This window comes from Stegastes partitus, unplaced genomic scaffold (assembly GCF_000690725.1).
Source record: "Stegastes partitus isolate 25-593 unplaced genomic scaffold, Stegastes_partitus-1.0.2 Scaffold377, whole genome shotgun sequence".
In the NCBI taxonomy this organism is placed as follows: domain Eukaryota; kingdom Metazoa; phylum Chordata; class Actinopteri; family Pomacentridae; genus Stegastes; species Stegastes partitus.
Genome location: NW_007578108.1, coordinates 10283 through 27322, shown reverse-complemented (window position 1 = coordinate 27322; position 17040 = coordinate 10283). Strand labels below are relative to the sequence as shown.

Below are 17040 nucleotides of genomic sequence, written 5' to 3'. Positions count from 1 at the left end.
AATGGTATCTGCCTGCTAAATCAGCTGTGACTGAGGCAATTAGATGAGCTGTTCTTTGGCCAAAACAAGGAAACACACTCAGTTTCATCCTTTACTTTCCCACAGAGGCCTACCTGAGCTACCCAGTATGCATACAGTCGTACTGGTAGTTACTCAGCAGCACCACTGGAGTGACTGACAGTTATAGGGAAAGGAATTTGCACCAACATGATATCTAATTGTGTACACTTAAGTATAATGCTCGATGGCATTAAAAAAATAATAAAAAACCTTTTTGTGAACTTTATGTAACATGGGAAGGGTCGGGGGGGACGGACATTTAATTAGATGTACATTATACAACAGAGGTCCAATATCACCTAAATGCCAAATGATTCTAAATTGTGTCTCCTCACAATAATTGCATTACTTCTAAGTCTAACAGCAGGTATTTGCTCTTGCACAAAATTAAAAAGTAAAAATACAGGCACCATAGTAGGAAGTCAATGCCACAAAAATCAGCAAACCTTTTCTTATTTTACGACATGTGTCCACTGGATCTGGCAAAATCCCGCTTCACATTCATTGTGGATGTGGAACGCCCCGCGTCCTGTTCTGGAGTGTCGCGTTTTCAAGAGAGGAGGCGTAGCGTCGCCCGCGGCCTGCTTACAGCTCATTTGCATAAAGTAGAAGTCAAGTCTACTTTATGCAAATGAAGCACGGGGAGTGGAGGTCCGACGGCTAGCCGTTGTTGAAGTAAAATGAAGACAGATTCAGCAACTGCATAGCCTACTTCAGAAATACATTTGAACGATTTTCGTAATAAAAGTGAAAGTTTGCGGCCGAGCCGCCATGTTGGTTCGCCCCTTCTATAGGACTGGTGAATGGGAGAGCGGCTGTCATGTGACCACCTACTGGCCCGCTAGTGCACGTCTATCAAGTGGGCGATATTCAGAAGCAGTGCGATCCCACATGGGCAAAATCGACCCAGTTGACACGTATATCTCTTTTTTTCCCAATATTTTGTACATATACCTTTATTTTTGATCACAGACTCACTCACTGGCATGTTTTGAAATGTTCATAAGAGAACACACACCAATTGTCAAATTAGAAATTACGCACTCATGAGGTGTTGCAGTTTGAATCATTTGACTTTGAAGTGATATGGCACAGGGGTGTAGTCACTTCTGTTGTATACTACACCCATGCAGAGAGCAATCCCAACATATACTGATAGACTGGTGCCCAGACTTAAATAGACTTTGTCTTGGCAGAAATAAAATATTTGTAGAGCTTTTTCTGACATTTTTGAAGTTCTTAGTATTTTTTTCTTTTATACAATTTGAAAAGAAATTCTGNGGGGTGTAGTCACTTCTGTTGTATACTACACCCATGCAGAGAGCAATCCAAACATATGCTGATAAACTGGTGCCCAGACTTCAATACACTCTGTCTTGGCAGAAATAAAATATTTGTAGAGCTTTTTCTGACATTTTTGAAGTTCTTAGTATTTTTTCTTTTACACAATTTGAAAAGAAATTCTGAGTTGTGTTGGAAGCTGCCTTTGAAGAAAGAACAGCAGGAAGGAACACAGGCTCACATCATCTGCAAAGAAATGACATTTCACCCCTGCAAATGTCAACACAAGTATGCATCACAATAACGTTGCGCTGTGACTATGAACTTTACCTCCACTTAAACACTCATTGCCACTCAATTGAGCTTAAATTAATTCCAGTTAGATATAAAGACCAGAAGGTACGATTCAAAAGTCTAATTCAAGCTACAACAATGATCTCCAGCAGGAATTCAGAGCCAGCCTTGGTATGGCATATGGCTGAGCTGCTTTAAATAGAAATGACACACAAAGCCTATGCATTTCAGTTGAAAATTGGCACCACCGACATGCAAGACTCATCACTTAACATTTGCTATGGTTACCATTAAACTGACCTGGATAAAGCTGCCAGTGTCTAAACATCCAATTCTTCTTCTTCACAAAGAGCTTATAATGAGTATGCAAGAGTCTAAGTGGAGTATTTATAAACCCTTGATGCTAAACCCATTATGAGCTTTGAATATTGTATTTCAGAAGTGTGGCTGGCAAATGAATATGTCATTAAGCTCCTGTATGTCAGAGAGCATAAGAAAGGTCTTTGATATTCTCAAGTTTTAACAGTTTCACATGTGCAACATAGAATTAAAACCATTTTATATTAAGATGTTGTTGGAATCTAGAAATGAAAAGTACAAATTTGTGTTTGGGTTGATCTTAACGGCATTCAACACACCTGTCCTGCTGGGATCTTCACTCTTTCCACGGAATTAGGCAAAACTGATCTGTTGCACCTCACGACACTGATGTACCCACTAGCAGCTCAACCTACACTGAACAGCACACAGAATCCTGCCATAATTTTTTCAGAACCTCGACAAGATATTTAGACGTTAATAATATTCCCATTACACAGATGGTGTGCATGAAGGAGCCATGCTCCAAAACTAAAGACATCTCCCTCAAATTTCCTTACAAATTGTTTTATGGGTGCAGAGCTGCTAACCCAGCGGGCAAGTGCCTCGTAACTGCTGGCGGTGCCACCAGCAAAGTCCGAACTGGCCCAGCTGTCACGCTGGGAAAACAGAATCAAGCGTGCATAAAGTCATTTCACAACACCAGGCTGCTTAAAGCAGCCAGATCTGCTGCAGCCATCACTCCACGTATTTGTTCAGCAGAAATACTAAATTCTTCAGCACAGCAGTTCCCGCCTGGTTTGCGGCATTCATAGTCACTAATCATGTTAAACAGTAGAGAAGACATGAATCGGAAGCTATATAAACAAGCCTCTAAGCATCAGGCTGGAGGCTCAGCAGGCTCATCTCATCTCCTACCACACTGCTAAACCGCTCCATCCGAGCCTAAGTGTATGAGGGCTGGTGTGGAGGCCGGCTGCACTGGGGATGGGAGAGCTGTTAACGCTCTTTAGAAAACAAGAAATGGAAACAAAAACAAAAACACATAAACAAAATGACACAGGAGAGCAACAGCCTTCACCCATTAGAAACATCTTTTTAATTAGCAGCCCCAGAGGCTTTAAGGATGTTTTGATCCTAATTAGACACCAAGTGAAAATTATTGTGAACATCCACAACTAAATTTCCTTTCTGTGATTAGAGATCAGTTTAAGTTGGAATCTATTAATGCTTACATCTCATGTTAGAATATACAGCATGATGACAGCTGAAGGACGGAAAAGCTCACAGTTCTTTAAACACAAGGGGAAAGGTGACTATCAGCATTAACTGAAGTTTGTCAGAAACAGAAACAGTTTTAGCTTCTGTCACTGTGACTCTCTAAACTCAGCACACAGCAGGTTGTTTTCATGACAAAAGAATGATGCTGGTTGAGGCTTACCCTGTAGTAGTCACTGCTGTAGATGTCCCTGGACATGCCAAAGTCTCCAATCTTGACCAGGAGGCCGTTGCCAACCAGGCAATTCCGGGTTGCCAGATCTCTGTGCACAAAGTGCTGGGAGGCCAGGTAGACCATGCCTGAGGCAATCTGGGTGGCGATGTGCAGCATCTGGGAAAGTCCAAGCTCTCCGTTGGACTGCAGCGGCTGGCCGTCTACCAGGATCATGGCATCAGGGCCGTGGGCTCTGGGTTACAAAGAATAATGCACATTGAATTTATGAACTGGAGTTGATGATATAGCTGTCTAGTCTCAGTTTTAAAGCACAAATGTGTCACTTTGGCTTAACAACAACCCCTGTGTCAACAAATAGCAATTATAGGATGATGAAATGTTTATTTGTGACATGGAAGCCTCTTAAACTGATGTAAAGTTTGCTACTAGTAGCCCCAATAATCTACTAGTCGTACCAGAACTGCAGCAGCAAAAACCCCAAGAGTCCTAAATTAACAATGTGGGCATTTTTTTGCGTAAGAAATCTTTGAAGTTGACATTCATTTCTCATTTCAAAGGTTTCATAGTCTCCCTTTTAAAAGCTGGATATAAGAACCTCTTTCAGGATGACAGAATGTAACCAAGCTGCCCATATAAGAAGTAACCCAAAGCTCCTTACAGTCCTAATAAACCCGTATCCTGGCAATATTGGTGTCTTTTTCTGCCTAGTGAGGATAATTAGCATATTAATGAGAGACCGTTAGAAATATTAACAAATTAACTATAACCTGCAAGCACTCAGGCAGCTTTAATTGCAGTGATAAATTGTTATGTGTCTGCACTGTTCTTATTAATTCAGTGGCTGTAATGTGAACATTAGAGCAGCTTCCCCCCCAAACCTTCATGTATTGCACCCTGTCAGGAATTTAAAGAAAGCTCTAGAATTTTACTGAGGCACTGTAAGCTCAACTTTTACCAGATCAGGTTGACTGCAGGTTTCTGGGTGACGATGAGGAACTCATTTCCTGTGAAGATTTCCCGCTGTTCTCATCACCTTCTCGTCACTGTGATTACAGACCAGGCACCACGCAGCGAAGACTGCAGCTCTCGCACCCGCTCTCTGGTTGTCTTTCTATCTCCGTCTCAGGATTTTAGTGCAATTCACTGTTCTTTGCTTGAGGAGTGTGAGCAGTAATTCAGCTCCATTAGCGGTACTTTTTCTTTGCATGTGTCTTTTGTCTCCTCTTATTTTACAGACATCCACTGGTTTCTGAATAAGTGCTGGCTGCCCTCCGTTTATCTGAAGGTTGAGTTGGACTCGCACATCAGATCTTCTGTGAACTCCTATTGATTCTCTGCACATCTCATCTCTTAAATGTGACCAACAGGACCAACAGACCAAGAATCAGCCACGTCTTGCACCTTGCATGAAAGAATTTCATCATTCGCGACATTGCCTTTCATTTCAGGAATGATTTCCCAACAGAAAGTCTTCACGCACTCTTGAATGCACACACACATTCGCACTCACACTTAATCGTAACGTGTCATCTTTTCAACTATCGCTGAAATTTCAAAAACAAGATAGACCACACATATGCACGCACACTCACGCACGCACACCTCAACACACTTGAAATAAAAGTCTTGTGTCCCAGACTCTGTCTGTGCACACTCACATCAACTCCAGTGAAGCTTCCATTACCAAAGTGCTCGCTGTACCGGCATCTTGTCGCTTTTGTTGAGGCTTATCAGAGGTCACTTCCCTCGGTACAGTCTGACATTACCGAACAAAAGCACTAAAGCACTCATGTTTGCTAACCCAGAAAGCTGTAAAGCGGGCCGGATATTATATCAGCAGTAGAAATTTGACGAAATAATTCTGGCTTACTTGGACTCCAAGTAAAGTTTTACCTTTGTCAATAAGTTGGTGGACAGTCCTGTCTAACAATCCAACTAGTACCTTGAGTGAAGATGCCCCTAGCAGAGCTGGCACTCCCACATGCATTGGCATTGTAATTATGCCTTCACCCACTACTGTGGTTTGCTACTCTTCATTTATCTTATGAATATGCAATTCACTTGGCCAGGACTAGCCTGCTACCTTCAGTGAAAAACTGACCTGAGGAATTTGTTGAGGTCTCCATGCTTCATGTATTCGAACACCATAATAAGAGGGTCTCCGTCTACACACACTCCATAGAATTTAACAATGTGGTCATGCTGCAGGTTGGTGAGCAGCTCCGCCTCCCTCTGGAAGTCCTTCCTGGCAGACAAGTTGGGATCTTTGAGAGTCTGAAAAGGAAAATAAAAAGTCAGTTTAGAAGTGGTAAACATTAGACATTCATAATGATCCAACAAGACCTGATTCAGTCAGCTAATGCATCCATTGCAACCCTTCGCTTGATGTTTCCAAAAAAGCAAAGTCTGGCACAGTGTGGAAATCATTCAACAGTGAGGCATGAACTTCTTCATGATGCAACAGTGGTTGAAGAAAGTTCTTGGACGTAGACATGAACATTTCTGACTTGATGAATTGACAGAAAACACTTGACCAAGCCATTATTTGGGGATTTTTGAAGCCAAAGACGAAACTCCTTTCAGACTCTCTCCGTTAATCTGATGGCATCCGAACATGCGACTTCATGTTTGAATAAGTACCATGTCGTTTTTCTGTTAAAATGGCCGTGGCAACCTTGCAAGGTTGGACCAATAACTTTTCTATGTCACTTTCAACACGGCATGCAATTGCACTGACGGATAGTACAAGGATAAAGTACTGATGTAGGACATTGTTATGGGACACATGGCCTCATGTGTTACTTATCACCTGATGTACTGTCCAAGCTCACATGTATGGAAATTATGTCTTGTATATCACAGCTCTCTCCATCACTTTTGTGGGTATGTTTGAAGTAAGCTGTAGGAATATTAACATAAAAGTCACCTGCCACTGACAGAATGTTGCCACTTTAACAGATTGATGAAGCCTGTAATGTTTATATCCCATGTCTGAAAAGGATTTTAGTATCCGCTCTCAACTGGTTCATGCTAGACCTCCACTTTGAGTCTTTCAAAAAAAGCACCATCATGAGTCACATCGGTCGCTGTGTCCAGCCCTTGAATTGTGCTGCATTGTTTTACATCTTCTAGTTTTACATTTACACCTCTTTCTTATGCTGAGGTGTGTCCTTCCTCTTTTCCCCGACTTTCTTTCATTATCCAATTTGTAACCTTCATTTTGGGTTGATTTATTCACTCGGCACGCCCAAGTTGTACTTCAGTGTTAGCCAGCCAGTTGTTCTGTCATCCGAAGACCCTTCATGAGCTCGACAGTTTAGGATTTGAGTGAAGTGAAAGCAAGTTAATTCCAGTGCTAATAAGCAAGTGTTAGCATGCTAAACTGAGATGGAGAACAAACTAAATACTGTCCTCTAAAAATCAGCATGTCTTTATTTTCATTTCTCTGCGGCAGAAATGAGAGGCTGAAGCCAACTAAGCCAGATTTTCATTTACAAGGTACTGCAAATTTGGAATGAAATTGGAATCCACTACTAACATCCGAATATTATGAGGTATATAAACACCCGATGGCACTAATTCTCCAGTGGGGTATCACTAAACCATCGCAAAGGGGGGTGCAATTAGGTATTTTATTTAAAAATGTTACTCAAACTCTATGATAACATAGATAGAAATATGGCATTTCTGTTTCTTTTCTATAATTACACGACAAATGTTCAAGTTTCATCATCTTTCTGCACAGATTTGATGTTTTCTTTTGATGCTATTTTTACATAAGAAGCTTCAGGGGACCTTTACGTCACATGTTTTATATATGCCATAGTTTATTTTTGAAGTTTTCTTTCCTTTGACATTTGTGTGCACAAAAGCAGGTGGATGGAAATGCACTTTTCATTTTCTTGGCACTACTTTACACCTCTTTCATACACCAGCTGTTCTCTTTTGTCCATGTGTCCATGTTGTTGTAGAGCTAGACTGAGCGCTTTTACATCCGTCCTCACCACCACCAGCACCGAGACTCCATATAAACAGGAAAGATAATGCGGGGAAATTGTTAGTATTCAATTACTGGGTTCTCCTAATAGACATAGGTAAACACAATACTGAGTTCATATCAAATAATGTTTTTCTCCAGTGACGTAAGATATAATGACTTCTCAACAGATAAAGTGAATAACATTGATTGTCTGGTAGCAACAGGATCAGCGACACACTCCATGGTAACAGCCAGTTCATATTGCCATCATGTTGGATGAGTGAGAAATAGACATAAAAACCTAAGCATGTTTGACGTCAAGCCATGAACTAGAGACAACAGGTAGATATTCAATCTAAGCTGCCCCCAACTCACAACTTACAGAACTTAAAGGATCTGGTGCTAACATCTTGGTGTCTGATAGTTTTACTGCTCACATTACATCTTGTACACAGTACTGAAGTGAGCAATCACTATACCTGCAATGTTCAGGGAGCACAGGAGGAGCTGGTTGTACCCACTGCACACTCATCTGATTATTAACAGACTCAAGCAGGGAAGGACTTTGAACCCTTTTGAAGCAGGGTGCACATAAATACCAAATCGTGATGGGATGTCAGTTAAAGTCACCAGTATCGGAAAATAAATCAAATAACAGCAATAATACGCCTTATTGCAGCCTCTCTTGGAGGAAAAAAAAAAAGACTCTTGACACTTCATCAGCAACAGGAAAATACACTTAGTTGCTGCTTTTGATCTCCTCGGTCTCAAGTCCTGCTTTCCCAGCTTGCTGTTGACATTATTACAGATGGAGTGACCTTGGGATGGAAACGCATTTACTCGTATATGCTCTTCTCGCGGTGAAGTGTTGGAGGTAGTTCAGATGTACGGCAGAGCAGGTAAAATGGCCATAAAATTCTATTACCAAATCAAACTGCACTCTTAAGGAAATGTTTCTTGTCTGGGCATTCCTCCAAAACAATACCTTCAAAAAGCTTGACTACAATAAATTGAGGGAAAGCGCTGCAATGAATTTTCCCTTTGCTGACCTTTATGTGTATTCAGAAAGCTTCTTCCTGCTTTATCACTGGCAGGAACATGTTCAGATGGAAATGCACATGGTATTGTAATTTAAAAGGGTCACTGTAGAGGAGGTTTATTATCAAACCCATTGACTATTTTGTTAATCCTGTAATACTAAGAAAAGAAAGTGTCAGCTGGATAGTCTGCCACTTTCACTAACTTCTCCTGTTGTCAAGGTCATGATGGGTTTCTCCTCTTTTCCCCCCTTTGGTAGCTTTGCTGAGTCTGCAATCTGTTATTAAGAGCCACCCCGTCTTACATTCATACAGTTCTTAATATTCACACTGGGAGCAGCCAAGTACAGCTGTTCTGTGATAGAACTGAGAGCTGCTGCACAGGGACAACGGTTGTAAATGCTTTAAAGGAAATCATCAAGTTCACCGGGATATTAATTCACATCTGAGTAGCCAATACTCCATACAGGGAATAAAGACTCATAGAGGTCAGGGCACCTCGCCCAAAGATCAACATTACCGTTTACCCAAGGCAAGTAAACTCTGCGCTTGGGCAACTGGAGTGCTTCATGCAGTTGTTCAAATGGACAAGTAAAAAAAAGAAGCAATGTCTTTATCCAAGTTGGAAACGGTTATTTTTGTTGTTAGATGGACAATAGCCATCCAGTGGTTGAGTCCGTCGACCAGTCGAAGGCTGTGCTTTGGATTGTATCGCAGCTCTGATTTCAAACGAACTCAAAGGAATGAATGAGCGAATGCCTTGTTTTTGGCTCAAAATGTTCCTCTGATAATCTAAAACTGGCCAAGTACCAGGCAATACAAGGCACTAAAATGAAATGGAAAACAAATGCCTGATGAAAGAGAGGTGGTCAGAGATGAAAATGTAGCTTTTTAACTCTTACTACCCCAGTCCATACACTGGTACCAGGTTATATTTCTAAGTCAAACACAATTAAAAATAGTTTTGGTGAGTTTTGCCATTTGTATTATTCATTTTTGCTGAACTCTGTGGAGTACGTCACAGATAACTAAGGACCGTTTGAGCACTCAGTATATATATATATATATTTTAGAATATTTTTACATTAGCAAATATCTATTGTGCTTCAAACTGTGCGACATGGTCGGGATTTCGCTCACACTAAGCATATGGAGGAATAGCATTCACAGAGATAGGTATCTTCTGAAATGGACTGTTTACTCCTGCTGTTTTCCATTAACGGCAATACTTTGTGAAATATACTTATTCAGGTAAATGAGAAAATCCATGTCACTCTCACGTCTGTGTGGTAAATATGGAGCTGGAGCCAGAAGAGTGTAGCTTAGCTATTGTGCCAGACCATTAACTCAACTTTCAGACGCAAGAGTTGTGTAATTTTTGCATCTTTATCTCCATGTCTTCTGCCATCGGGGTCATTTCTGAGAGCACTGTATTGATCTTAAGCTTTTGAGCAACAAAGAAGAACTCCAACTTTGTCATTTTCAATTTTTGTCCTGTCTACATAGGAGGTGCAATTGTGTCACATTGTGTAGACAGTCCAGTTTTTCTATGATGTGCTTAGTGTGGAACAAGATGGGTTTTCTATTAAACTGGAATGGAAACATACATTAGTTACATGTATGTTCATAAATCAGTTTCAGACCAACAGAGCAGATTCACTGACCCTTTGTGACAACTGTGAAAAATGTTAATAACTAAGCAGAGGTGAGCAGTAACTGGTTTATTTAGTTGTAATTAATATTTTATGCATTCATTATTCAGTTAAGGGGCTGGTCTGCTGATCCCAGACCTGCTGACGCTCTGTATATACAGTCTACACAGCATATTATGCATCAAAGCTTCCACCACTCCTGCTTTCTTGCCTAATTTAAATATTGGAGCTAATGTTGTGCATCTTTCATGCAGCCTGATGAAGAGACTAAGTTGGAGGGAAATATGCACGTAAAAGAACACAGATTATTTAAATGAGACATCTGATACTGGCTGTATATTCTTGTTTGTTTAAATCTTTTACCAGCCATTCCCCTATAGTATGTTAGAATTATGCAGTTATAAATGTGTAGCACACGGCTTTGCATTACTGCTTCATGAAACATCTGTTATTCAACTGCATAAATCAAAGTCATATAATATAATATAATATAATATAATATAATATAATATAATATAATATAATATTTTAATCATATGGAGATAACGTCCTCTGTTACAGTAATGTTTTAAACAAATAACCTGCATCTTCCTGCTGATAAGTTAGGATAAGTAAGCTGATAAACATAAACAATCTTGAACATTTTCACCATAAAAGCATCAAGCTAATGTACTGCTACAACACACAGATGATCAGTCTGATTGCAACAATGACTACGTTGTCCATTTTTAAATCAGATTTCTGTGGTGGCATCAGGTCATAAACTTTCTTCATAAATGTGGACGTGTGTTTCCACCTTTGCAAAATCATTAGTGGGCTGTCTGAACCAATCTGAGCCAAACTTTTGAGTTTAGTTTAGCACAGCTGGTAACAGTGATTGCAAGTTAAAAGACAACCACAAATGAAACAACCAAAACAACAAAACAGAAAGTGAAATTCACATTCAGAATGTAGACATCAAACTAAATAACAAACAGTCAAAACACTGCACTTTAAGTAAAATAGGGAATGATTATGGACACAGCCCATTTCTATGAAGGGTGCAGTGATTTCCAGGAGTCTTGTCATCACTGTGAGGTTGCCAGGCAACTAGCGAGATACCAGAAAGATAGAGCGCCCAGCCAAGAAAAAGTCCAGCTCTTCTCCCCTCTGAAACCACAACTTGTTGTTACTCTTGGATTTGTGTACCAGTTAAACAAAATAGATTGTTCTGTCCTAACCTATTCTAGTGTTCTATGTGTGCAGAATGGGTGCCTATCCTGGTTCTTGGCTGCAAACACAAAGAATATGATTGGAAGAGGGCCCGGTGCGGCTCTCCAATCAACTGGTGTCAGTTTTTTTTCAGTACCACATACAGTATATGCCATTGAATTGTAATTTGGGATGGCTGTGATACTGTGTAAGGCCTTTATGTTGGGCTATAAATAAACATATTCACCCATATCCATCTGTTTTATGTCGCTTTCTTTTCCCCTGTAGTAAGCTGTGTAGTGCCAAGCACATAGCTTGTTATTCAGCTAGCTTTAGAGTGGCTCCTTTTGCTTCCAGTCTTTATGCTAAGCTAAGCAAACAGGGTGCTAATGGTATCTAAATATTTAGCATACAAACATCAGAGTAATCCCAATCCATTCTTAAATGCAACTTGTAACCCACATGAACCCACCCAGGACCACACATTGACCTCATATTACTGACATACCTTCACAGCCACCAGCATCTTGTCCTTGGTGGGGCTGAGGTTGTAACACTCTGCCAAGAAGACTTTACCGAACGCTCCCTCGCCCAACTCCCTCTTCAGGATGATGTCTCTCCTCTTTATATGCTGGACAACTAAAACCAAAGAAAGAGAAAGAGACAGAGTGAGACATTTTTTAATACCCTATCATAGAAATTGAGCTGGGGTTCATTTTATGAGATGTGTGCTGTATTGGCAGAAAAATGTGTGTAGAGAGAACATTTCACCACCAAATGAATATTTTGTCACTGTCTCTAAAGCATGGGATTGAATAAATTACCAAAGAGTGACAGGAAGGTAATGGTAAAATACAGAGAAAGAGAGAGAGAGAACGTGAAGACTGACAGGATGCAAAGCGAGGAGGGGAGATACAGTGTACTGGCAGCTGTAAGTGTAGCTACACTTTAGTATTTTACATTCTAGTCCAGATCTCAGGATCTCTAAAGATGCAGTAGCAAACATGTCGAGCTGAATTACAGGGTAGTTTTTGCAAAAAGATATCTCCAGACATCTGAAATTCTCTGCTGTTATGGTGAATCCATTAAAGAAAGAAACTTGAGTATTTGAATATTTCTCTCAATATATGTGTGATCCAGCTACTAAAACAGAGAAACCAACAGAATGTATGATGTTGTCAAACTGTGTAAAAAATGTTTTATCTAACTTTGAAGCTACTTAAGAAAGAATACTGGGAGCATTAGGGTTCAAGTGGTTTTAAATCTCTGAAGCGCAAATAAACTGCAAGATGACACTGGACCTGCGGAGCTGCACATCTCTTATCTGGATTGCTGGATTTTTACTGTCGGCACAGAAACACCACAGGAGGACAATTTCTAATGAGAGCAGAGCTGTAAAATGTTTATTTCTAAAAAAAAAAAAAAAAAAATGTCTTCGAGAAAAATGTAAAAATGAGCTAAGCAGAGTGAAAAAACAAGATCATTTTGGAGTTAGAGGAAAGTAAAGTTGGTGTATTTTCTGGGTCTTGTGACCTGAGATGACTCTCTTCCCTTCCTGTCATTGCTTGTAATGTTTGTAATCCCAGAATTGAGGCTTAACCCTCAATTGATTATCCTTTAAAAAACTGGTGGATCCTGCAAATCTGAACACAGAATAAGTGACAAAAGACAGAGGCATAAGAAGAGGTAGAAATAGCACGAGAGGAAGCCCAGTATGAAAGATTTGGGGAGCTGTAGGAGTTGTTTGGCTTTTGAACAGGACTGCTCTTCGTGCCTCACTCTGAATAAAACATGACAGCTTGTAGGTTTACCATGAAAATTGTACTGCTGCCATAAATCTGCACACGTACAGTACACATTTTCCACTGCATTTAAATAAAGATCACCGCTGTATTCGAGGCTGGGCGCCATAGCACAGTAGTACTATAAAATATGAATGAAATGAAATGAGCATGTTTAATGCATTGCAACAGAAACAGTAGTATAGGTGAATGGCCAAAACCGCTATTAAATTTTAAAGCAGAAATTACATTAAATGTGAACATTTTAAATGAAACAATTCTCTGACCATAACTGCTTACATATTACACAAAGGAGGAGGATAACAATTTTACCTATGTCTTTCTGAACCTTTCTGGAGTTAAGATTTGACTATAAAGGTGTACCAGTACCCACCTCATAGGCAATAACTAAAGGGGAAATGTAAGATAATATCTAATATCTAATCTAAAAAAGGATAATCCAAGGTTCAGTTGTGCATCTTTCACCTTGTGGGAGAGAGTCACATCTTGTGTATTGGCAGGTATTAAATGTCTTTGGACAATTATGTTCTATCATGTGCAAGTCTTTATTTGTGCAGCTGCTTCGGCAGGAGCTTGATGATTGACTGTGATGCTGCTGAGATGTGATGCGTTATTCTCGAAATACATCTTCAGGCTCTCTATATATTCTTGTTAGATAAATCACCAAGTCTAACGCGTCCTTAGTAGACAAGCAAACTTCCAGGATTTTAATCCCTCCTCCATCTGTGCCGTCTTTGTTTTCATTAAGGCAGACTTGATGGTTGTATAAGTGTGATAGAAAATATGCCACTGAAGACTCAATGGCACACACGGCTGTGTATGCTGAGAGAACACTGATGTGTACAGTTTGAGCACACGGGCTTTTGTGTCTATTCTTCTAAGACCTTGTGATCTCTTTCTGCAGATGAAGTGACTTGTGGCTGAGCCTGCCTCCCCGAGTTATTGTTTGTACGACTGTTATAGTCTTAAACAAAGATAATGATTTAAATTGTTAGATGAAACAACAGACCCTTGATTTCAGACAGAAGTGTGATAAAACAGCCCTCTTATTAGTCAGTAGCCATGCATTTTTATGGTGAAATTAACAAGCGTTGCTAGCAGATTTTATTAGCGGTAGCTCGCTGGCTAATAAGGCTAGCGTCAACTTAATAGCTAAAAATGTAATTACTGGCTGAATTTGACCTCTGACTTGGTTTTAAACAAGAACACTCTAAAACATATCAATGTTTAAAAGAAAAATGCAAAAAAAAACAATATTTCATCAAAAAGTTGTATAGCATTAGCTAAAGGTAATAACGTTTGGGCATGCAACACCAACTGCTGTTTTGCAGCTACGCCACTAATATTGCTCTCATATAATAGCATCTAGAATAGCTTGCATACAATAGGGAAATGCTATGGTGCTTGTGCTAGTTGTAGACACAACTTGCGCCAGCCATAGTGCAGGGTAGTGAGCTAGTTAGCTGGACATGCTGATGTTTTCAGCTCATGCTAGCCAGACCATTCTCTACTGCTGACCCAGTACTGTGTAGAAGGGTCTGTCTGCACCTTAGTTGTATGAAATAGAAAGAAAAAAAACAACAAAAAGAAGCCCTGGATTGTTTAGACCCATCAAAGCCACCTTGGCTGGCGCTAAGAGCATGATGCTAATGTGATGTCCACTCAAAATAGAGACAAGGGAATTGTTTTTGGTGGAACGTTTGCACAGAGGAATATGAGCACTGCAATTAAAACAGCTAATTCACTAAAATAAAGAAAAATAAAAAAGTAGCAGGGATGGTGTAAGATCCAATCCTTCAACGAAACTTGAGATTTTCATTGTGTCAAGCGGTTGCTTCGATGGTAGTCTGTTTCCTGTAGGGAAAGGGATTTTGAAAATGGCAACACGCATATAACAAAAGGGCAGCAGAAAGCCAAATGAACCGTACATCTGTTAAACCAGACTAAGGAGGAGGTAGAATAAGAAACCAGTGCCCAAGCTCTTTATATATGGGGTCTTGCTTTTACGATAGCCGAATGCAAATTGCTTCAACCTGCGACAATCCAATTTCAGATTCAAAAGCTCAATTTAATTACTACATACTGCATCTGAGGTGTGGTTACTGCGCCACAATGTTTGGTCCCCTGCTGGTTGCAGTTCATTTATTCAAACTGTTCCCTACTTGCCACCGCTGATCCCATTGTGCAACCTCAGTGCCTACTTCTCGGAGAAAATAAATGGGAGGAAGTGGCTGCAGCGATTTCTCACAGTTTAGGGCTATCACATTTCCTGATTTGTCAATAGAACATGCAAGAGTGCAAGCCTGTGCGAGACCACAGCTAATTCAAACAGCCCGATGCTCATATATTGTGGCAATTTAATTCAAACAGGTCATTACAGTTCATTTATTTTCTGTGCTCAAACTAATTTTGAAAAAAAGCAACAAAAAAAAAAGCGCCAGTCTTATCACAGTGCAGTGTTTGGCATGGCTTAACCCAAATGGAGTTCACCAAATGCTCCAACAGTTCTCTGAAATGTTTCCTCATGTACAGATTACAAGTTCAGTCTGACGATTCCTCAGGTTTTGTTTTTTTCTTTTTCTTTTCATATTTGCATGACCATCTGGCCGTGAACATTTTGAGAAGGTGATTCATAAAAAATGTCACCTGTTCCTCTGGTGTACCGTCAGACCGTATCATAACTGCTATTTCTGAAATCACTGTTAAATATGAAGAAATGTCCCAGTTTTAAAGTAGATCAGAACAGAAGTGTCTGCAGAAACTGGCAGCCACTTTGCTGGGTGAGAGCCCCACCAGGGACACTAAGACATCACTGCTGTCAAAGCTTCATCCTCTGAAAAACTGCTCTCCAAGAGGGGAGAGGAAAAAAAAGTCGATACACATACATTTTAATTCAAAATGTGTTTTGACTGGATTTGATAGGCCAAATGTCTCTGACACTGTCTCAACTGATAAAGGTCTGAGGAGTTTCCAGACTGACACAACATCTTTTCCCCCAGTGAATCCCATCTCTGCTTCTGGTATTATATTTTCCTTAAGCATTCCGAATAATTTTTCTCTTCATTTCTTGTGTTCATTCCTTCGCTGGCACTCCTCCATTAGTCATGATCATTGAAAGATCAGCGTTGGCCTTACTATCAGGCGCCTGTCATCATCCAGCTATTGAAGCTTATTCTGCTGTTGCACCCGTCATTAAGCGTCTCTGGATGAGATAGTTAGTGAAATGCCAAAAATGTAAAAATGTAAAGGTTGTCATCTATCAGCAGGTGAAGGCTCAGGAATGTTTTTAGCCACATAATGTCAGACTGTAAAACATTTACTTTCCTTTTTTTCTCACTTTTTCTCAGAAGTTTGTGCTCGATTGTTATCTTTTATGTTATTTTCTCCTTTCCAGTGAGGTCAGGTGATATTTCATATCTTATCTCACATGTGCAAATTGGAAATCTGCATTAGTTTTAATCATATTTTATCAGTTTTATCTTTACGTCTATCTTTTTCATTATGCAAATTAACGAAACTAAAGCACATTAAATGTTAAAAAACTATTTTTAGCAAATCATGCCTCTCAAATACAGACAATCTACCTGAACTGGATTCTATATGAACTCTTTTTGCACTTTACTCTGAGAACTGTTTCCATTCTGTTCTCTTTAAGTCATTAAGTTGCAAGAGGCATAGTTCAGTTTACATTTTAATAGAAAATATTCTAAACGTTCCTTTACTGTAAGTTTCAAATTGTGTTAAGACAAAGAAAGCGCTAATCTGACCTCCCTCATGTATGACAAGTTGTGTGGACAGAGCCAACTTAGTCGACAGATTTGAAACTTTTTGAGACATAATTCTAAAAAGACACTCTAGCATACATATGCAAATACACTGAACTACTAATACATTTGACTAGTCATACTCACACTGCTGAAGTGTGAGTACGTGTGATGCATTATTATGTGTAGTTACTATTGTGTGTGTGTGT

The 17040-nt window shown here is 39.8% G+C and overlaps 1 protein-coding gene across 1 annotated transcript in view; it reads right to left on the bottom strand.

The window, feature by feature from the left end:
- The window catches only part of LOC103359506 (NT-3 growth factor receptor-like), a gene marked incomplete at its 5' end in the record, with an annotated part of 33757 nt that overhangs the window by 13426 nt on the left and 3291 nt on the right, over positions 1–17040 (bottom strand). Inside the window, 3 exons of the mRNA XM_008284878.1 lie at positions 3395–3638; positions 5508–5680; positions 11774–11896. Coding sequence (XP_008283100.1) covers positions 3395–3638; positions 5508–5680; positions 11774–11896 — 540 coding nt within the window. The remainder of the gene's footprint in view (positions 1–3394; positions 3639–5507; positions 5681–11773; positions 11897–17040) is intronic.